At 46.8% G+C, this 23297-nt stretch overlaps 1 protein-coding gene across 12 annotated transcripts in view; it reads left to right on the top strand.

Moving 5' to 3' along the window:
* PSD3 (pleckstrin and Sec7 domain containing 3) overlaps positions 1-23297 on the top strand; it is a 188773-nt gene that overhangs the window by 127447 nt on the left and 38029 nt on the right. For all 12 annotated transcript variants that reach the window (XR_009763572.1, XM_061633281.1, XM_061633270.1 and 9 more), the window contains one exon: positions 21659-21702. Coding sequence is in view for 11 of the 12 variants with exons in the window: in XM_061633281.1 (XP_061489265.1) it covers positions 21659-21702 (44 nt within the window). In the remaining variant the exon portion in view is untranslated. The remainder of the gene's footprint in view (positions 1-21658; positions 21703-23297) is intronic.

Consider the following 23297-nt stretch of genomic DNA (forward strand, 5'->3'; position numbering starts at 1 on the left):
GGGTTCAAATTGCTGCACAGCCCTGAGATTCACTGTATGGCAGGACTTAATTTGAGCCAGTGCTCATTCAGACTGATCTCTAGAAGTAGCTTTCAGTACCAGAAGTTAGGCTGGATCTGATCCATAAGGAGAGGGTCTCTGACTATGTGCAAAGGACTCTTCCCACCAATTTTGGTGATCCAACAGATGCTGTATCACATTTGCCAATATAAGTTTGCTTATTCATTTGTAGCTCTTGTGTAGTAGGCATAGTTTTGACAGAGTGGTTTGGACTCTAGTGGGAGCAATGGCTAGAGCAATGCTGAACTTTTACCTCTGTAATATTGTATCTGTAATTCTTCCAGGAACAGGAACTAAAAGATAGATCAGCAATAACCCCCCCCTCAAAACAGCAACAACACTTTCCCAGGTCTTGAGAAATCCACCTACTCACTTGTCAGCAGGAACCATTCTCAGCTTAAATTAGCAATTCCAGCCATTTAAGATTCCAATTAAAATAATTAATTTTTTGGTCCAGTTACAGCAAGGTTTCAGCACCCCTCCTCACCCCACTCTTCAAAAAACAACCATAACTTTATTTTTAAAGAAGTGGGTTTTGTGAGTTTGTTTTTCAAAAACATTTTCAGCAGCTCCAAACATTTTTAAGGGCTCAGAATCTGTAACTAAGTGGTACTAAATGGTTTTTGGTCATCCTTAAGCATAGCATTTTTTGTATTACTTGTATATAATTGTTGTAACCTGCCCTGGGACCTCTGGGTGAAGGCCGGCTAATTCACAGTGATGATATTATTAAAGAAACGATTACATGTTAATGTTTCAGGCCTCTGAGTGGGCATCCTAGATGGACAGACCCATTAAAGTTCAGTCTGTCTGAGTTCTGTGTGGTCACAGGACTAAGTCCTTTTCATCCACGTTTTAAAGGGGAAATAGTTCAGCTGTGCAGAACCACAAATGTTAAAACATTTTTTTCTAGACGTCCTTAAGAAGGCAGCCCAAGGGCTGCAGCACTGCCTCCGTTCCTGTAAAAGAAATTTCTTATTAAAAGTTCTAACAGGCCACCCACACCCTGGAGCAGCTGATATCCTGTGTGCGTTGAATATAAGCCTCTGTGGGAGCGATGGGGCTTTCCTTTCATTGGTCGCGGGGGGGGAGAGGTGGAATTGTATGGAAAAAACATGGCTGCCTCTATTAGTGCAGCCATGCTTTTTTCCCATGCAGTTCCTCCTATCACTCTCACAGGGACTTGCTGTATTGCATTCAAAGCACACAACAGCACTGAGTCCCACATGCTAACCATTCAGGCTGTGTGTGGCTGGATTACTTTTTTTAAAAAGATAGTGAAAAGAAATATGTTTTATAGAAACAGAGCACTGCAGTTCTTGGACCGCCTCATAATCTGGTCTTGGTCATGATCCTCCCAAATTAAATCAGATGAATCTGCTTTGAAATCCAAATTTGGCAGATTCCTCTCGCATCTCTAAATGGAAATGGACTGCCTTCAAGTCGATCCCAACTTATGGCGACCCTATGAATAGGGATTTCATGGTAAGCGGTATTCAGAGGGGGTTTACCATTGCCTCCCTCTGAGGCTAGTCCTCCCCAGCTGTATAGGGCCTGCTCAGCTTGCCCCAGCTGCACAAGCTAGCCCCTTCCTTGTCTGCAACTGCCAGTTGGGGGGCAACTGGGCTCCTTGGGACTATGCAGCTTGCCCATGGCTGCACAGGTGGCAGGGCACATAACCCCTGAGCCACTCACTGTGGGGTGACCCACAGTTAGCTGGCCCTTTACACCCAGGAGACACAAGTGGGGATTTGAGCTGTCCTCCCTGTTGTGCTATACCAACTGGTCAAATTTTCTCCCTGTAGGTTCAATATATTATTTCAACATCAGGTCTGGTGGTAGCAGTAACATCATTATGAGCCAGTCTAAGCATGGTGTTCACCTAAAAGGACTTCCCAGCAGCCACAGGCATGGCCACTGTTCTATATATATGAAGTATGCAGAGAGCAGCTATGGAGTTTTGACCTGCAGGTTTTCCTCGTGATAGAGATAAAACAAAAGATGGAGTGACTCTTGGCTCCCATCTCTGGGTACCAAATTGACATAGCAGGAGCATGATTGAAAGAAGGTGAGCTGTGTTATCCCCATATATATCTGGTAGTTTCAGTGGTGATGGGTTAGGCAAACAAGGAGCGCTCGCTCTCACTGATACCTTGAATGCTGCTATGGCAGCTTTTCAGGCAGTAGGAGGCTTGGGAAATACCACTGTTGCCACTGGTATCACCAGACCTGATTAAGTAGGCAGCAGGTAATGGAGTTGGGGGCTCAACAGCAGTTCATGTTATTGGGAGTGCATTAGGAGCTGATCTTGACTTGGAATTCAACATGGAATAAATTGAGCTTTTTCTTTTTCCTTTCTCTTTTTTCTTTTTTGGTTGGTCAGAGGAAAGCTTGGTTTTCAAACCCAATTCTGAATTGAGCCAGGTTGTGGGATGGGTATTCCATCATTGCAGGTGAAGACTGTTGGTATGTGTGTCATTTGAAGCCCTATAATTGGAATAACAGAGAGTTGAATGTGTACTTATCTCTGCCATTGAGTCTAAATGAGCAAAGGGCCTATTCTCATATAACATTTATAAGTAAATGGTCAAGTGTTTCCTCTGTGTACTTACGGTACAGCTAAGGATTGACTGGAAACTAGGATATGAAACTGTATTCAAGTGGGTTTGCAAACAATGGTTTGTATGAAGGATGGGCGAGGATTTCAATTCAGTTTGCATTTCAAGCAGGATCTATCAAATTTGCACTTTCTGAAACAATATGAGAACCGAAACACAGCCATCTTTTGAAATTCGCACTTATTCAAATTTTGTGATGCAGTTTGCCAACCAATGTGTACAAAAATGCATATATTAGGGGAAAATGTGCATGAAAATGAACATATAAGTGAAAATAACATACAAAAAGCATTATATGATAAGAAATGGCTTGCAAAAATGCATACATTAGTCAAAACTGCCTACAAAATATGTGTGTTAGGAGAAATTCGCACCAAAATGCTGGTGAATTTTCATAAGGAATTTTATTTTAAAAAAATTGCAAATTGATGCAGAAATGTAGAGAACTGAATTTAAGATCTAGAAAAATGAGAAACGGAGAGAACCAAAATTGAGAAATCTTTCCATCCCTAGTTTGCACTAACCATAGTTATAAATTGTTTATTTATTATTTTATTTATATCCCACTCTTCCTTCCAGCAGGAGCCCAGGGCAGCAAACAAAAGCATCAAAAGCTTTAAAACATCATAAAAACAAACTTTAAAACGCATCAAAACAAAACATCTTTAAAAATGTTTCTTAAAAAAGCTTTCAAAACATTATTTAAGGTTAAAAACATTTTTTAAAAGAATGTTTAAAAACATATTAAAAAGCAATTCCAATACAGACCCAGACTGGGATACGTCTCTACTTAAAAGGCTTGTTGAAAGAGGAAGGTCTTCAGTAGGCACCGAACAGATAACAGAGATGGCGCCTGTCTAATATTCAAGGGGAGGGTAGATGCCGCACACTAAAGGTCCGTTTCCTATGTTGTGCAGAACGGATCTCCTGATAAGATGGTATCTGCAGGAGGCCCTCGCCTGCAGAGTGCAGTGTTGGACTGGGTATATAAGGGAGAAGATGTTCTTTCAGGTATCCTGGTCCTGAGCTGTATAGAGCTTTGTACACCAAAACTAGAACCTTGAACTTGGCCCGGTAGCAAATGGGCAGTCAGTGCAATTCTTTCAGCAGTGGGGTGACATGTTGACTATACCTTGCCCCAGTGAGCAGTCTTGCCGCCACATTTTGCACCAGCTGCAACTTGTGGACCAACCTCCAGGGCAGCCCTGCATAGAGTGAATTACAGTAATAGAGTGCATTACAATCTGGAGGTTACCAGTGTGTGGACAACAGTGGTCAGGCTAGCCAGGTCCAGAAACGGCCACAGCTGTCTTTCCAGCTGAAGCTGGTAAAAGGCACTCCTAGCCACTGAGGTCACCTGGGCCTGTATTGACAAAGATGTATCCAGGAGTACCCCAAGACTACTAACCTGCTCTTTCAGAGGGAGTACAACCCCATCCAAAGCAGGCAACTGACCAATTATCTGAACTCGGGAACCACCAACCCACAGCACCACCGTCTTGCTAGCATTCAGACTCAGTTTATTGACCCTCATCCAGCCCACCACCGAGTCTAGGCAGTGGTCCAGAGCTTGCATGACCTCTCCTGATTCAGATGTTACGGAGAAATAGAGCTGGTTATCATCAGCATACTGCTGACATCTCATCCCAAATCTCCTGATGACCACTCCCAAGGGCTTCATATAGATGTTAAACAGCATGGGGGACAAGATGGTACCCTGAGGCATCCCACAACACAACTGCCAGGGGGCCGAAAGACAGTCATCCAATGCTATTCTCTGAGAACGACCTTGGAGATAGGATCGGGACCACTGTAAAACAGTGCCTCCAATACCCATCTCACCAAGTCGGCCCAGAAGGAGACCATGGTCAATGGTATCAAAAGCCACTGAGAGATCAAGTAAGAATAACAGGGTCACACTCCCCCTGTCCTCCTCACAATAATGGTCATCCATCAGGGGCGATTCAGTCCCATAACCAGGCCTGAACCCAGACTGGAATGGGTCAAGATAATCTGTTTCATCCAAGAGTACTTGCAATTGCTGTACCACAACCCTCTCAATCACCTTCCCTAAGAAGGGAGTATTTGCAACTGTTTGGTAGTTGTCACAAACCAATGGGTCCAGGGTGGGCTTTTTCAGGAGTGGTTGGATCACTGCCTCTTTCAAGGCAGCTGGGAACCACTCCCCCCCGCAATGATGCATTGACCACCCCCTGGATCCACTTGGTCAAACCCTCTCAGCAAGCCTTAATGAGCCAAGAAGGGCAAGGGTCAAGAGGACACGTTGCTGGCTGCATCAATGCAAGCACCTTGTCTACGTCATTAGGCCGCATCAACTGAAATTGTTCCCAAGAAGTTGCAGCAGGTGTTGCACTGGACACCTCATTGGGGACTACAGTAGATGTGGATGGGGCATCAAGACTGCTACGGAGGCAAGCAACTTTATCCTCCAAGTGCCTTGCAAACGATTCACAGTTGGGCCTATGAAGGGTCTAAAATGCCATTTCCTGGAGTTGATGTCAACAGCTCCACTGGACAGCCACTTGAGGATGTGATGGAGGCAGAGAAGTGACCCTTCTTTGCTGCCATCACCGCCACAAAGTAGGCATGGTTATGATGTTTTACTCATGCCTGATCAGCCTCACAGCATGTCTTTTGCTACTTGCGCTCTAACCATCGTCCAGCCTGTTTCATTGCCCTTAGCTCACTGGTGTACCAAGGTGCAAACCGGGCTCTGCACTGAGCAAACTGAATGGCAGTTTAAGCCTCCTTGCTTGCATGGTGACAAACAGTTCTGGCTAGCATCTCCCTTTATTTACATACCTTCTAGCAGTGGGCCTTAGTTCAACCAACTGAAAGACCATAGCCTCCTTGGAAGTTTGGCATCTTAACTAGGGTGAAAGAAAGAAACTAGGTTTAGTGCTTTGTGTATTATGTGCCTTCGTCTGCTTTTATATGTAGCACTAAACCATGATTGAGCACTATGTGGGCAAGACTCAGCAAGCCCAAACAAAGGGTTGGGCTCATACATGACTGGGAGGAGGACTTCTCCTGAGTTTGCTTCCATTTACCCTGAATCTTGGCTAAGTATTACATATGAACTAGGAATCCTAGTTTAAAACAAACTATGGTCAGTTCCACAATAACCCAGTTTCATACAGTGAGATAAATTAAGCTTATTAAATTATCCAGAGCTAGTTTTAAAATCATGGCGCACAGCAGGAGAAGGGGGGTAACATGCAGCCCCAATACTTCACATAGCAGCACTAAACCATCACTGCTAGTCAGAGAAGGTAATACTGTCTGAACTTGATCTTAAAAGTGCTTAACATTGTCTGGATTCCTTATCCATCTCAGTTAATGCATTGTTAGGATGAATAGTCTTAAAATGTAATCACTATTTTCCTAAAGGCTCACTCTTTTCATGCATTTTAAAGGTGGTGGTGTTTTTTGTGGAGGTAGGAGAGGGAAAGGACGTTGAAGTGATTTTTTTAGTATTTTAAAAGCAAAGTGTAGCAGCTAGACTGGACTAAAAATATACAGAAATGCAAAATGTATATAAAATACAATTATTATTTGATCAAAGGCCTAGTATTTAATAAGTAACTCCAACAGATGTGATAAGAAATAATGATGGTTTAGTTGTTGGTTTAAATACTTAAATAAGGTATTTGCTGTGAACCCTTTATGTTTAATAGTGAACACTTTATAGCACTTCACAGTGTTCAAAGCATTTCACATGCATTAGTCATCCTTACAACAGCCCTGCAGAAGTGGTAGGGATGAGACCCGTTGGGTGATGCCTCTTCGAAAGCATTCTGTCAACCTAATAGGCAGTATCAATTCGAGTTCATTCTTTGTTTGTTATCTGCTGCTTTTACTAGTCTGTTTTTCCCCTCCCCAGATATATTGATATCAATATTTTCTTTCAAAATATCAATATTTTGGAAGGAAATATCAATAATCTGAAAAGAATATTGATAATTTGAAAGAAAATATTGGTAAAGGAAAGTGGCTTTGCAGCCTCCTCCTCTGTGACCGAGGCTGGCCAGGTTACACATTAGCAGAGGCTGGGCTGTTTTCCTTTTGGAAAGGAAAGGAGTAAAGCAGCTTTCAGTGCCCTTCCACCTTCTTCTTGGCAAGTTCTAACGTGGGTGAGCCTTGGCTTGTGTCATTCCGCTTGAAGCTTGGATTATTCAAGTGGAGGGGAGTGGCAGAGAGAGAGAGGAACCTGTGCTACTGTGCTGTGAGTAAAATCAATAATAGACCAATATATTCGAGGGGGGGGGAAATCCGGTGTCAGGAAAAGCTGCTGAAGTTAGGAGCAAACAGAATCGCTCTGTAAAGATGGAGAATATGCAGACCATTGAAAAATCTGGTGCTAAATCCAAATTCAGCTGAATTCCCACCCATCCCTAAGTGCTGGACAGTACAGTAGTAGTAATTCTAAGCACTTCTGACCCCTGTAGGGTATATGGTAACCATATGTTAGCTGCTGTAGGTTCTTTGGAAAAAGAGAGCACAAGTGTCCATACATTAAACTGAATTAAATTAAAGAGGTGGTGTGGATCACACTTTCACACAAAGAGGCATATGGCCAGAGCATCCAAGGGCACACAGGACTCAGGCTAGTATAGACAGTCTCAGGCCTTTGAAACACAGTTTTTGCTGCTTGCTGCCCTATAGTTTGTACTTGGTGTGAGTTTTTTTTCCTGTGGTGGTGGGAGGAGGACTGCTGATGGTAGCTGTTAATCAATATCTTGCTGTCAGACTGAATTGTTTGATCTACATGTTTATTCCATTGAACAGAAGACTTATAGGAGAGAAGGATTCTGAAAGGCCTTTGAACCTTTTGGTGATTTATACAGTTGAATGGTCCCAGGGTGGAGGAAGAGGCTGATTCTGTGCCAGAACATTTGTGTATCCCTAGCAAAGGGGAGTTATTGCTGTCAGAATATGTTCATTTAAAAATGGTAAAATTGTTTAGAGCCTCAAGTCAGTGTCTGCAGTCTTTCAGAGTCAGATTAAATACAGCTCTTTGATGCGTGTTTTGTTTTATGAAACTGGTATTATTCAAAATGAGAGCTACAGGCATTTGAAACAGGCTGCTTGCTTTTTACATCATAGGGATGGCTAGGGTTGATATACATTTGTAATATGAGAGAATTTGACTCCAGCCAGTCAATAGGCACCAACAGAGACGCGTTGATCCTGGTCCTAATGTGATCTTATACTGCTGAAAAAAAGAGCATGGAAAGAGAGAAAGAACTGTCCTTTCTAGAGACAGTGGTGTAGCCCAGTATAGCAGGACCAACATGGTGCTCTCCAGATGTTGCTGAACTACAGCTCTGAACATCCCTGGCTGTTGGTCATGCTGGCTGAGGCTGATGGGAGTTGGAGCCCAATGACATCTGGAGGGCACCATGATGGTTCCCCCTGCAGAATAGGAATCCTTGTGGAGAGTCTCCCATCAGGGCCAGGCCATACTGAAATCTTGACTAGGATGGTGTGTATTTTCCAGGTCACAGTCCCAAAACTTAAGTTGCTGGGATTTGACCTGGGGGTTTGAATGAGTCCAATATGCAGAAAGTACTGCTGTGAGCAGGCAAAAGCAGTAGGACCCTATAATAAGTCTGGCCAGTCCAGAGGCTTCATGCTGCTTGCACACTCCTGGCCCTTGTTTTGTGTAAAGAGGGCTATGAGGCCTGAGAGAGCACATGCAGTCCGTGGTAGCTGACTAGATTAAACCTCAGCATCAAGTCAGGAGGTTCCTTGGAATCACAGACACTCACACCTTCAGTGGACTCAAGTTTATTTCAAACCAAGAAAAATGAATTCAGTTCCTCACTCCACCCCACCCCGAACAGTAGTGTTGGGGAAAGGGATCACTGCTGAAGGCCACCAGGAAATGAGTCACTTCACATGTTATATCACATGGGTCTGCCCATTTTCTTTTGGGAAATGTATTGCATAATCCAAAAACTGAAGGCACTACTCTGCAAAAGTTTCAGAACACTAGGGAAGCTGCAGGATTGCAGCTGTAGGTGACGTTAGGAGGGTTCATATGCCCATGTCCCCCCATGTGTTGAAAGGACACATGAGGACATGGAGTTTTGCCAGCTGGCACTACCCAACCCAGGATTGTCCCATGCATTTGGGATTGGTAGGATTCACACAGCCACCAAAAGCACAACTGGTGGGGGTTCAGTTGCCAAGCACCATCAACATGATTGTGGGGATAGTTGACACCACTCCGTGCCCCCCCTTGCATGCTTTGAATTCATGTAGGGAGTCATATGACTGCATACACACACATTCTTTCCATTCTAGTGGCCACACCTAAATAGGATATTATAGAAACACTAAACAGAATATTATAGAAACAAGCAGCCTCAGGGGATATTAAGATTTGCTGGCAGACAGGAAATAGAAACAGACCAAAGCAAATAGCGATTGCTGTTAGAGAATGATGCGATCCATGGGTAAAACAGACCAGTGCAAAAACTTGAATTCACAGTCGTGTATTCATATAGCTTGTAGCTCAGTAGGAGAGCATCTGCTGTACATGCAGAAGGTCCCTTGTTCAATCCCCAACATCTCCACCTAGGTCTGAGAGAGACCCCTGTCTGAAACCCTGGAGAGCTGTTGTCGGTCAGTGTAGACAATTCTGAGCTTGATAGGTCACAGGTCTGATCCGGTAAAGCAACTTACTATGTTCCTACGGCAGAAGGATCCACATAGAATACATACATGTGGTTCAATGACTGTGATACGTAATGCTTCGTCGAAGTAGGCGCCAGGGCAAAAGAAGCCTAATTATCTAGGTAAATCATAGAGTCCAGGAGCAGTTAGGTGGTGGACCATTGAATCCCAGAGTGCTTCCTGCACTGCGCTATGCTCCACCATTCAGAGCAATCATGCAGAAGGGTGACAGACAGGCAAAAAGTTGAGAAGCCAATGAATTATGCTGTGGGGTCAGATGGCAAAATACCATTTAGTTGTGGTTGGCATTACTCAAAGTCAACCCAATCTGTTATTCTAGATTCTTAGAGGGAAAGCAGCTCACTTTGGCTATCCACGTCAGCAAATCATAATCAGTTAGTCTTGGTTCCTGATCTACATAAAATGGAATAATGTCTTATCCTTACTTAGTAAAGAGAAGATGTAAAGAACCTGTTCCCTGTGTCCCCTGACCAGCTAAACTAAATACTTTTTTGCCTTACAGGTTGAATCTCCAGTTTGTTATTAGAATTGTTTGTAGAACCATCTGTAACTCTGGCTGCAGGCATTCAACAATTTTTCAGAACATTAAGATCACACTTTGTATGAGAGAGGGAAAGTTTTCTATGGTCAGCATATTTCTTTCTGTTTTTGAAGCTCTACCCCCCTAAAAAAATCTCACTAAAACTCTGTAAGCAGAGCAAGAGTGCATAAGAGTGCATACCTTAAGCTTAAGCAGTGATACCTATATTTTACCCCCTTTGTTGAAGAAGCCCCAGAAACTATTGTCTGTCACCTCTTTAAATACTAGTCACTGTTCCTTTGTTACGTAGTTGGAAAAATAGTCAGAGCCTGATCTTCTGCCTTAGAAGAAAATAATATTTTTTTCAGTGCATACAACACAGAATTTTGAACATTTTCTGGCTTTTCCCAAAGACAACATTATAAGCACTGGCTCAGTAAGAAGCATTTCTATGGGGGGGCATAATTGAAGGATCATATGATTTACAGAACTTTAGAGAGGAAAGTCAGACCTTAAAAGTGTTAGGTACCAATATTTGGTAGCTAGATATATCTTCAGTCTGCCAAGTTTTCCCTATAAAACAGGTTTGGACTCAGATTGCCTGGGAGGGTGAACTGCAGGTCTCAAGCCCTTGGAAGAATGGGGAGAGTGTTGTGTTCAGGGCCTGCTTTTGTGCTTCCCATGAGCATTTGGTTGGTCACTGAGAGCAGGATGCTGGACTAGACGGGCCATTGGCCTGATCCAGCAGGCTTTTCTTATATGAGACATGCTGAATGGAATAAATATTATCAAATAAACAGCAGTCTTTGCAAAATTATGCAGCACATGTTGCTAAGCACCCAGCATTAATATATAACTATATGCACATAGCGAATGGCTTCTTGGAATCATGTTGAGTGAAGGCATGTATCCGAAACTCTAGTATGTAACTTAAAGAGATGTTTACTTAAATACAAGATGCATCCCTAGGAGATCCCTGCCACACTTTTTATGCTTCCGTTCTTCTAGGGGATCAGATGCAGCCCCTTGCTTAATTTCATCCAGCCTCTAGGCATTTCCAGAGAACTCTCTCTTTGCCCTGTCCCCATCCCTCTGGGACTGGCTGGTTAGGAGAGCAGCTGGTGGGCACCGCGACTGGAATACCCTCTGCCCTATTCATCTTCTCTGAGGGAAGGTCTGTTGATGAGATTGGACAGTTGGGCATGGCTACTGAAAGGCACTCCGAGATGGCAACACCTTACTGTTATTGTTGTAGGCATTTTTTAATTTGTGGTATTTTTAATACAATTAAGAATATTTAACCATTAAGAATATAATTAATTACTGATTGGTGGTGGGTGTCTCTCCCTCCTGTCGGATTCCCCCCCCCCCCGGGACAATAGCCCTGAACAGAAAACAAAAATCCCTATCCCTGCTCTAGGAAATGAGGGAAAGGTCTGGCAGGAAGGATTGCCAATTTTCTTTTTCTTTTTTCTGGTTGGGTTCCTGGCCCCATAACAAAGCTGCTTGACACACAGAACTTTTTTGGCAGGGGAAACTTTTCCTGGTAAAGGGGTGGAAATAGCTTCATGTGCTGAACCTTGTTGGGCTGCTGTTAAAAGCAAGGAAGCAGAACCAACTTTAAAAAGGATGATAATCCTACTGGTACCTTTCTCTGATCATCCAGGTTAAAAAGAAGCAGCAGCAGAGATTGAAGGGACAAAAGGCTGAATTACAAGATACCCATGCAAAAAAGGGTTAATTAAAGACAACCTTAATAGTAGCATTTTGGACTTTGTTTGGATTTTTTGTTTGATAAACTACAATATATGACTTGTCAAATATTACTATTTTATATGGATCATTTTTTCTCCTTTGGGTGCTGTGGAGTCCAAAGCCTTATCATTGGTGTGAAAATTATCATTTATGACAATTGTAGTCTTACCTTGTTTTCTGTGCTTAAATGATGGTAGTGCATTTTTGTGATAATGTGCAACATACAAGCTGAACATAAGTTTAACCAGGGACCAGTGTACTATCTTTGACATCCTGGCAGGCCTCTAGGACTTTCCATGCTGTAGTTGTTTTCCCCCAAACCAGAGTTTGCCAAGGAATTAACTGATTCTTAAACTTTTAATACAGGAACTTGTATTACGAGTTCAATACATACTTGAACTCTTAATGCAGGAGAGTAAATACAACTTGATAGGTATAACTGAAACTTGGTGGGATGACTCCCATGACTGGAATATAGTGATTGAAGGATATAACTTGTTCAAAATGAACAGAAGGAATAGAAAGGGAGGCAGAGGCATGCTATATGTTAAAATATATATCCCTGCACAAACACAGGAAGATGAGCTTGGTAGCTCCACCAAGAATATCTGGATTAAAATTAATGTGGCAAGGAATAAAAGGAACATGGTAGTTGGATTCTACTACTGACCACCCAATCAAGGAGAAGACAAGGATGAAACTTTTGCAAAGCAAGTTGCCAATATTTCAAGAGGCATGATGTAATAGTAATGGGGGCTTCAGTTACCCTGATATCTGTTGGGAGACAAATTCTGCCAAACACAGCCCCTCCAAGAAATTCCTGACTCATGTTGGAGATGCCTTTCTCCTACAGAAAGTAGAAGAAGCAACTACAGGATCAGCTATCTTTCATTTGATTCTAACCAACAGATGTGACTTGGTGGATGAAGTGGCAGTTACAGGAACTCTGGGACAAAGTGACCATGCTATACTAGAGTTCTTGATTTTAAAGGAAGTGAAAGCTGAGACTAGCCATATGAGTACCCAGGACTTCAGGAAAGCTGATTTTAATAAACTCAGAACAATGGTAAGTAAGGTTCCGTGTCAAGCGACCCTAATGAGAAAAGGAGTCGAAGATGGGTGGGAGTTTCTAAAAGAGGAAATTCCAAAGGCACAATGACAAACAATTCCATCAAGGAAAAAAGGGGAAAGAAGCAGAAGAAACCAGTGTGGTTTCACAGAAAGCTTAGAGATGACCTGAAAACAAAAAAGGACACATACAAAAGTGGAAGGAAGGCCAGGCCACAAAGAAAGAGTACAGACAGGTAGCATGGAATTGCAGGGATGGTGCCAGGAAGGCTAAAGCTGAGAATGAGTTGAGATTAGCAAGAGATGCCAACAGCAAAAAAACCAAAGCTTTGTTCAGGTACATCCATAGTAAAAGACAGAGAAAAGAAACGGTGGCACAGCTACTCAATGAGGATGGCAAAATGTTACCAGATGACATAGAAAAGGCAGAAGTCCTCGATTCCTACTTTGGCTCAGTCTTCTCCCAAAAAAGGATCTGCGACCCTCCCAGGAAACATGAAGTAGAAGGGGCAGGATTGGAGCTTGAGATTGACAGACAAATGGTCAAGGGAATACCTAATCACTTTGAACGAGTTCAAATTGGCAGGGTCCAATAAACTGCTTCCTAGAGTATTGAAGGAACTGGCTGAAGAATTCTCAGAACCGCTGTCTATTATCTTTGCGAAATCATGGAGGACTGGTGAAGTGCTGGATGATTGGAGGACAGCTAATGTTGCCCCTATCTTAAAAAAAGGCAAAAAGGAGGAACTGGGGAACTACAGACCAGTCAGCCTAACATCAGTCCCTGGAAAAACTCTGGAGCAGATTATAAAGCAGTCAATCTGTAAGCACCTTGAAAACAATGCAGTGATTACTAGGAGCCAACATGGATTTATGAAGAACAAATCCTGCCAAACTAATCTTATCTCATTTTTTGACTGGGTAACCTCCCTTGTAGACTGTGGGAATGCTGTGGACATAATATACCTCGACTTCAGCAAAGCTTTTGACAAAGTGCCCCATGATAGCAAGCTAGCTAAATGTGGGCTGGATGGAACAACTATCAGGTGGATCCACAGTTGGCTCCAGAATCGTACTCAAAGAGTGCTTATCAATGGTTCCTTCTCAAACTGGGCAGAAGTAACAAGTGGGGTACCACAGAGCTTGGTCCTGGGCCCAGTGCTCTTCAACATTTTTATTAATGACTTGGATGAGGAGGTACAGAGCATGCTTATCAAATTTGCAGATGATACAAAATTGAGGGGCATAGCTAATACTGTGGAAGACAGAAAGAAAATTCAAAGGGACCTTAATAGGCTGGAGCATTGGGCTGAAAACAACAGAATGGAATTCAACAGGGATAAATGCAAAGTTCTACCCTTAGGAAAAAGAAACCAAATGCACAGTTATAAGATGGGGGATACTTGGCTCAGCAATATGATGTCATGGCCCCGTCAGAGGACTCCTCAGATGAGAATGACTCAGGAGTAACAGCAGCAGACCCAGGAGCAGCAGACTCAGAAGGAGACATGGAGGAGCCTCCTGAGAATCCAGCTCCTTCTCCCCCTCAGCTGCAGAGCACCCCAGATACAGCAGAGGCCCTGCAGCCAGACACAGACAGTGAACAGGATACTCCCCCCTCACCTGCAGAACGTAGACAGCAGAAGGTCAGGCAGAAGAGAGGCAGGCCTGTCTCCTTAAGGCCCAAACGCTGAGGACTCACACCTGCTGTCCATCCTGCTCTTTATAAGGCACACCTTGGCTGCAGCTTGTTGCTGACTGCAACGTCAGGCGTGGCTTTGTGTAGACCTAGTTTCCCTGCAGCATCTCTTTGACTGACCTCCTTGGCAATTGATCCCGGACCTCCACTGACCTTGCTTCTGGACTTCTGACTCGGCAAGTACGCTTCGGATAGGCCTGGCAGATTTACAACCCGACTGCTGGCTAAGGACTTTCCTTCCCTGCCAAAGACCCAGGAATTTCCAGCCCCCCCTGACACTGCTGATGCAGTGTAGAGCTGACAGTTTGCAGTCAGCCCAAACAAAGCAGGCAACAAAGGAGTGGGGGAAGTGCTGACCATGGAGCAACTCCAGCAGGAAAACTTGCTCCTGTGCTCACAAGTAGACCAGCTGCTGTTGGCCGTCCAAGGCTTGCAAACCCAGCTAGCAGCAGCCCCACCCCCTCTCCCTACAGGGAGAGCCAAGTGCCCTGTGACTCTCCCAGAGAAATTTACTGGGGCTTCCGACCAGCTCTCAGCCTTCTTGGCCCAGGCCCAGCTCTTCATGGAGTTACGCCCAGAGGCCTTCCCAGATGATAAGACCCGGGTGGGATTCTTGATTAACCTCTGCACCGGGGCGGCAGCTAGATGGGCCACGCCCCTGCTCCTCGAGCGGAGCCCTGTGCTGAACGACCTAGCCGCCTTCACCAGAGAACTGAAGGCTATGTTCGAGGACCCAGTCCAATCTGCCACAGCCAACCGCCAGATACGCAGGCTGCGGCAAGGCCGACGCCCCTTGGGGGAATATGTAACAGACTTTCATCTATTGCAACAAACCCTGGGCTGGAACGAAGCCGCTCTCATGGACCAGTTTCAGGAGGGGCTGTCGGATGAGCTCCTGGATGAGCTAGCTAGGGTGGAGCGCCCTGGAACCCTGCAAGCCCTCATACGCCTGTGTCTCCAGATTGACGGGAGGCTGGAAAGCAGGCGTGCTGCCAACCGACCCCGGCCAGTCTACAGAGCATCAGCCCCAGTGGCTGGGCCCTTGGAGCCTGTCGGCAAGGACCGTACACCCCCAGCAGAACCGATGCAGCTGGGAGGGGCTCGGCCACGTCTCTGTGCGGCCGAAAAGCTGCGACGCCGGCAACAGGGCCTCTGCCTGTATTGCGGGGCCCCGGGACATTTTGCAGCCCAGTGTTCCGCGAAACGACCCACAGCCCCTGCCTCGGGAAATGCCCATGCCCCGGCCTTCACAGGCCCCTGAGCCGGGGCACCCTCATGGTTCAAGGGGCCTGCCACCTCAGTTCCTCACCGCCCAAGCATCTGACCGTGTTGATCGCACTGACAGTCCCCGGAAGGGGGACCCTACAAGTACCCGCCATGCTGGACTCAGGATCCACCAGCAATTTTATGGACGTGTCCTTTGCCAAGCTCCACCGGGTTCCTAGTCAACCCATTCACCGCCCCCTCCTGGTGGAGACTATTGATGGCCGGCTTCTCGCCTCGGGCCCTGTAGTACAGGAGACAGTGCCGCTCGACATGGCCCTGGGGGAGCACGAAGAAAGCCTCCAGTTCTACCTGGCTGCCGCACCCCACTTCCCAGTCGTGCTGGGCCTGGCATGGCTCCAGCGGCATGACCCCATCATCCAGTGGTCCATGGGCCGACTGACCCTCGGATCCCCCTATTGCCAAGCCAACTGCTGGAGGCCGAAGGAGCGCATCCTGATGACCCAGGAGGCAAGCTCCGTGCCCGAGGCCTTACCGGAACAGTACCGGGAGTTCGCGGATGTGTTTGGGAAGCAAGAGGCAGACCAGTTGCCGCCCCATCGTCCTTACGACTGTCCCATTGCCCTGCTCCCCGGAGCCAAGATTCCCGTGGGCCGGCTTTGTTCCCTGTCAGAACCCGAACTGGCAGCCCTCAGATAGTTCCTCGACAAGAACCTGCGCCGAGGGTTCATTCGCCCTTCCACGTCCCCTGCAGCCGCCCCTGTCCTCTTTGTCAAAAAGAAATGTGGGGAACTCCGGCTGTGCAATGACTACCGCGCCCTCAACCAGATTACAGTTCAGAATCGCTGCCCTCTGCTCCTGATCCCAGAACTGTTAGAGCGGCTGCGGGGCGCTCGCATTTTCACCAAACTAGACCTGAGAGGGGCCTACAACCTGGTGCGTATGCGGGAGGGCGATGAGTGGAAGACGGCCTTCCGCACCCGTTATGGGCACTTTGAGTACACCGTGATGCTGTTTGGCTTGTGCAACGCCCCTGCCATCTTCCAGCACTTCATGAACGACATCTTCCGGGACCTCCTAGACCGCTTCCTGGTGATCTACTTGGATGACATCCTGATCTACTCGCGGAACCCCTCGGAACATAAGGAGCACGTTCGAGCGGTGCTGCAGCGCCTGCGGGAGCACCGCCTCTTCACCAAGCTCGAAAAATGCGCCTTTGACCTCACGACCATGGATTTCCTAGGCCACTGGATCTCGCCCTCGGGTATCCAGATGGACCCCGCCAAAATTGAGACCATCCTCCACTGGGCAGCTCCGCGAAGCCCCAAAGATGTGCAGCGCTTCTTGGGCTTCGCCAACTATTACCGCTGGTTCATCTCCCACTTCTCCGTACTCACCACGCCCATATCAGACCTGCTTTGAGGCAAAGAGAAGTTTGTTTGGACCGAGGCCGCTCAACAGGCCTTCCGGCGCCTGCAACACGCCTTTACATCTGAACCCATCCTCCAGCAACCCGACCCTACCCGACCTTACATAGTGGAGGCCGATGCATCGGATAAGGCAGTGGCAGCGGTCCTACTTCAGCCGGTGGGGAGCAAGCAGTCCCTGCTCCCCTGTGCGTTCCATTCCCGGAAACTCAACACTTCGGAACAGAACTACACCATTTGGGAGAAGGAGTTACTGGCCATCAAAGTAGCCTTCGAGACCTGGCGTCATCTCCTGGAAGGGGCACGCCATCCGGTCCAGGTACGAACAGACCACCGAAACCTGGAGCACCTGCAAAGCGCCCGATGGCTGAACCAATGCCAGATCCGGTGGTCCCTGTTTTTCTCCCGGTTCCAGTTCACGGTCACCTACCTCCCTGGCCGCCGAAACACCCTAGCAGACGCGCTCTTTCGCAAGCCAGAATACCGAGCCGAGCAGGTCGATCGCCCCCTTCGCCCAATTCTTCGCCCAGAGAACTTCGCTGCTACCCACCAGCCGCAACCCCTCCTGGACCGGGTGCAGGAACAGCAGCAAAAGGACCCCTACGCCCTGGCCCAGCAGCGAGAGCTCCAGTCAGGGATGCCCGCCCGGGACAGCCCCTTTTCCTTGCAGCAGGGCCTCTTGTATCACCGGAACCGGTTGTACGTTCCCCCGGGAGCTCTGCGGGGAGAGGTGCTCCACCTCTGCCATGACAGCCAGCCGGCAGGGCATTTTGGAACGTATAAAACCCTCCACCTGGTCCTACGGGATTTCTGGTGGCCCCAGGTCCAAGCGGATGTCAAGGACTATGTAGCGGCCTGTGATACCTGCCAGCGAGCCAAGAGCCACCCCGGCAAGCCCCCGGAGCTCCTGCTCCCACTGCCTACCCCCCCCCGGGCCCTGGCGCTCGGTCTCCCTGGATTTTATCACGGACTTACCGGCCTCCCGGGGAATGACCACCATCCTTGTAGTCGTAGACTTGTTCACCAAGATGGCCCATTTCCTCCCCTGTGCCGGCGTACCCTCTGCCCCAGAAACTGTGCAACTGTTTTTGACCCAGGTTTTCCGGTTACATGGCCTCCCTGACCACCTGATCTCTGACCGAGGAGCCCAGTTCGCCCGGTTCTGGCAGGCCCTGTTTCGGGCCCTGAATGTCCAGATCCACTTGTCCTCCGCCCACCACCCTCAATCAGATGGACAAACAGAACGTACCAACGCCACCGTCGAACAATACCTGCGGTGTTACACCTGCTTCCAACAGGACAACTGGGTGGATCTGTTACCGCTGGCGGAGTTCGCGTATAATAGCTCTGTGCATGCCTCCACGCGCCAGACCCCGTTCTTTGCCTCTTACGGCTACCACCCCCGATTCTTCCCCTCAGTGCGACCCCCGTCGCCGGTCCCCGCTGCGGATGTCATGCTGCAGGAGTTGCAGGCCCTGCAGGCAGTCCTGAAGGAGCAGCTGGAGCAGGCCAAGGACGCGTATAAGCGCTTTGCTGATCGCCACCGCCAACCAGGCCCGCCGCTGAAGGTAGGGGACCGGGTATGGCTCTCAACCAAATTCCTGCGTTCGCAACGGCCGTCTCACAAGCTGGAGGCTCGGAACGTAGGTCCCTTCCGGATCACCCAGCAAATTAACCCGGTGGCGTTCCGGCTCCAACTCCCTGCCTCCTTCCGCATTCACCCTGTCTTCCATAGATCACTGCTGACTCCCGCTCTCCTGCCTCACCCCTTGGGTCGTCAACCACGGCCCCCACCACCGATACAAGTCAACGGGGAAGAGGAATTCGAAGTGGCGCAGATCCTGGACTCTCGGAGGCATCGGGGCCGCCTCCAGTACCTCATAGACTGGCAGGGGTACGGCCCTGAGGAATGTTCGTGGGAAGAGGCGACGCAGGTGCATGCCCCTCGTCTGGTCCGGCGCTTCCACCAGCGGTACCCGGATAAGCCGGGCCCCGGCAGGAGGCGGAGGGTTGGTCGTGGGGCGGGGGATGGTGTCATGGCCCCGTCAGAGGACTCCTCTGATGAGGACGACTCGGGAGTAACAGCAGCAGACCCAGGAGCAGCAGACTCAGAAGGAGACATGGAGGAGCCTCCTGAGAATCCAGCTCCTTCTCCCCCTCAGCTGCAGAGCACCCCAGATACAGCAGAGGCCCTGCAGCCAGACACAGACAGTGAACAGGATACTCCCCCCTCACCTGCAGAACGTAGACAGCAGAAGGTCAGGCAGAAGAGAGGCAGGCCTGTCTCCTTAAGGCCCAAACGCTGAGGACTCACACCTGCTGTCCATCCTGCTCTTTATAAGGCACACCTTGGCTGCAGCTTGTTGCTGACTGCAACGTCAGGCGTGGCTTTGTGTAGACCTAGTTTCCCTGCAGCATCTCTTTGACTGACCTCCTTGGCAATTGATCCCGGACCTCCACTGACCTTGCTTCTGGACTTCTGACTCGGCAAGTATGCTTTGGATAGGCCTGGCAGATTTACAACCCGACTGCTGGCTAAGGACTTTCCTTCCCTGCCAAAGACCCAGGAATTTCCAGCCCCCCCTGACACTGCTGATGCAGTGTAGAGCTGACATATGACATGTGAGAAGGATCTTGGAATTGTCGTTGATCACAAGCTGAATATGAGCCAACAGTGTGATATGGCTGCAAAAAAGGCAAATGTTATTTTAGGCTGCATTAACAGAAGTATAGTTTCCAAATCACCTGAAGTATTACTTCCCTTCTATTCAGCACTGGTTAGGCCTCATCTTGAATACTGCATCCAGTTTTGGTTTCCACACTTCAAGAAGGATGCAGACAAACTGGAACAGGTTCAGAGGAAGGCAACAAGGATGATCAGGGGACTGGAAACAAAGCCCTGTGAGGAGAGACTGAAAGAACTGGGCATGTTTAGCCTGGAGAAGAGAAGACCGAGGGGAGATATGATAGCACTCTTCAAGTACATGAAAGGTCACATAGAGGAGGGCCGGGATCTCTTCTCGATCGTCCCAGAATGCAGGACACAGAATAATGGGCTCAAGTTGCAGGAAGCCAGATTTCAACTGGACATCAGGAAAAACTTCCTAACTGTTAGAGCCATACGACAATGGAATCAATTACCTAGAGAGGTAGTGGGCTCTCCGACACTGGAGGCATTCAAGAGGCAGCTGGACAGCCATCTGTAGGGAATGCTTTGATTTGGATTCCTGCATTGTGCAGGGGGTTGGACTTGATGGCCTTATAGGCCCCTTCCAACTCTACTATTCTGTGATTCATTCTAAACTTCTATTCTCTTGCATGGGAAACATGATGATGAGACTGACCCACGGTACCCACCCCAACCCACTTTTTTTTCATTCTCCTGCCATTACACTGTGACTGTAGACAGTACACCAGCCGTAGTTGAACAGGATCGCCTCGCCCCTCCCTCGGCTTTTGAATCTGTACTGCAGGTTTGTGTGTGAACAAAAATACAAGGTGGTACTAGTGGAGTGGTGATGCTGCTGCACTGCTGGTGACAAACTAAGAGAATAGTGAATAGCAAAAGGGAGGGGAATAATTAAGCAGCACATCAGTTAGCCCGAGGCAAGAGATAGACTCAGAGGCGATTATCTGCCTCATTGGTATGTAAATGGAGAGGGGGGAAACAATGTGGAATACTTTGATCATTTACATAAGGATTTATTCTAAAAATTACAGAATTTTTTTCCACCACCGAAAAAAAACATGTGGAACAGTGATCGTTTACATAAGTATTTACATTAACAATTATGCAATTTTTCCCATCAGCGAAAAAAACCCACCTGTGGATGGAGTCACCAAAAACACACACACAGCAGATCGAATCGGCAAGGGCCACAGCAAGCGGGAACATAAAAAGGGCAGATCAGGATTGAACAATGGACTATTGGAATACAAGCAGATCAGAAATAGGCAGCAACCCAATTCCTACTGTTCAGTACATTGCTTTTGATTTCTGTTAATTCCTGGATAGAATTTCAAAATCCTATATGCACATACTTATTCATTTTTCCTTGAGGGTGAAGAAAGTATGACTGGCCTTGATATTTGCACTCTCCATCATCTACCCTGCCCTTTCCCTACAAGGGAGAGGCAGGTTTTTGCTGTAATCCAATGCTATGCTTTGGGACCTAGCTCCTCTACCTCACCAGTGCTGAGCTAGGTAAGGGAGTGGTGGGGATTTGAACCTTTCACTGTATGCCCCAGCGAACCTTGGAATTCATTGTGACATCTCGGTGCTTTACTCTCTGGAGTAAGTGCAAGGTCCTATAGAGCATCTGCTCTTCTGCAGGCTTGGGAGATGTTAGTGCTCTCAGCAGAATAAAATTGGCAAGTTCATTTCTGTACCGCTGCTCCTGAGTAATATTTTCATTTGTGCTTGATTTTGCCATGTATTGGTGCTTTGATAATCAAAAGCAGCTTGCTGGTGACATTTAGATCTTCTTTTTTAAAAAAAATCAGCAAACTTCTGTGTGTGGTCAAGACAAACCTAGTAATTTCCCCTTCCTTTCATTTTTTACAGGCCCTCTACAATTCAATCAAAAACGAGAAACTTGAGTGGGCAGCGTAAGTATATTGTGTTTTTTAAAAGATTCCACTTGATATGCAGGCAGCATATAGAATAGATTCTAGAACTTGCAGAAATCCACCTCAGCAATCCAGGGGAGCGACCCACCGTTTTCATTCATTTGTCGGGTAGTCTTCATTCAAGAGAGCTAGTGCAGCATGGCAATCAAGAAGCTGATTTGTGGTGTACTTAAGAAATCGCCAGTTCAAATCCCACCTTAGCCAAGCACTCATTTGGTGGTCTTTGTCAAGCCAACTGAACGCTGACATACCTTACAGGAGTGTTGTAAGAATTGCTGAACTATATGTTGTGAAGCACTCTGAATACTGTAAAACAGTGTTTCCCAAACTTTGGATACCCAGGATAAGTCCCCAAAAGTTAAAATGGGGAGGCACTGTACACACACACTCGCTCTCTCCCCAGTTATTTATTTATTTTATGTCACCCTTCAATCATATTTCCAGGACTGATTTTAAAAATAATAAAACAAAGGGTAAAAGAACCACAAAACCGTAAAAGCTGCATGAAACTTTCAGCAGAAATAAAATTGTATCTAAAAAGCTTGATAGAACAGAAAGGTCTTTGCTTGGCACTGAAAGGGCAATGGGGGCGGCACCAGGCAAATCTCTTGGGAGGGTGGAGCATACTACTGAGTCTCCACCTCTGAGAAGGTTCTCTTCCCTGTAGCTGCCTGCCTAACATCAGATGGCAAAGTTACCTTCAAGAGGTCCTCTGCTAAAGATCTTAATGTGTGGCTTGATACATATGGAAATAGGCAATCCTTCAAGTTTTCCCTCTTCTAAGTCATGAAGGCCTTTGTTGGTCCAAACCTTGGGCAGGGATGTAGCTCAGTGGTGGAGCATCTGCCTTGCCTGCAAAAGATCCCAGGTTTAATCCCTGGCATCTCCAGGTAGGGCTGGGGAAATGATTTCCCTGTCTGCAATCCTGAAGATCTGCTTCCAGTCAGTGTTGACTATACTGAGTGAGATGGACCAGTGGTCTGGCTTTGTATAAGGCAGTTTCCGCTATTCCTAAAACAGCGCTTTGAACTGAACCTGGAAATGGTTCATAGCACTCAGTCCCAGTTGGTATTCTAAGTAGACATATTCTACATTAACTGAAGTTTTCAGTCTACAAAGGAAGCCTTGTGTATAGCGCATCACAGTAATCTAACCTGTGACACATACAGAACTTTCTCAATCAATTCCCAAAACTAACTCCTTCTAAGTGCAGGATAGCTCGATTTAATATTGCCTCCTCAACTCCTGCCCTTCCCTTTGCCAAGTCAGTTGGGATTATGATGATGATGTTAAATTCATTTGTAGATTGCTTTGCAGCATAAAGCCATCAAAGCAGTCTACAAAGTAAAAACAGTAAAACACAAGATCTAAAAACAATGAAGTCATTTCAACAAACACTAAAAACAATGAAACCAACTTCTAAAACAAAAAAACCCAACAACTTCAGATACACAGTTGATCCATAAATGACTGTGTCACACCTCATAAAAAGCCTTCTTACACAAAAATGTTTTCAGCAGGCACCTAAACAGCAGGACGCTGGGCACCTGTCTAATATGAGCTGGTAATTGATT

The sequence above is a fragment of the Rhineura floridana genome, chromosome 1 (assembly GCF_030035675.1).
Source record: "Rhineura floridana isolate rRhiFlo1 chromosome 1, rRhiFlo1.hap2, whole genome shotgun sequence".
In the NCBI taxonomy this organism is placed as follows: domain Eukaryota; kingdom Metazoa; phylum Chordata; class Lepidosauria; order Squamata; family Rhineuridae; genus Rhineura; species Rhineura floridana.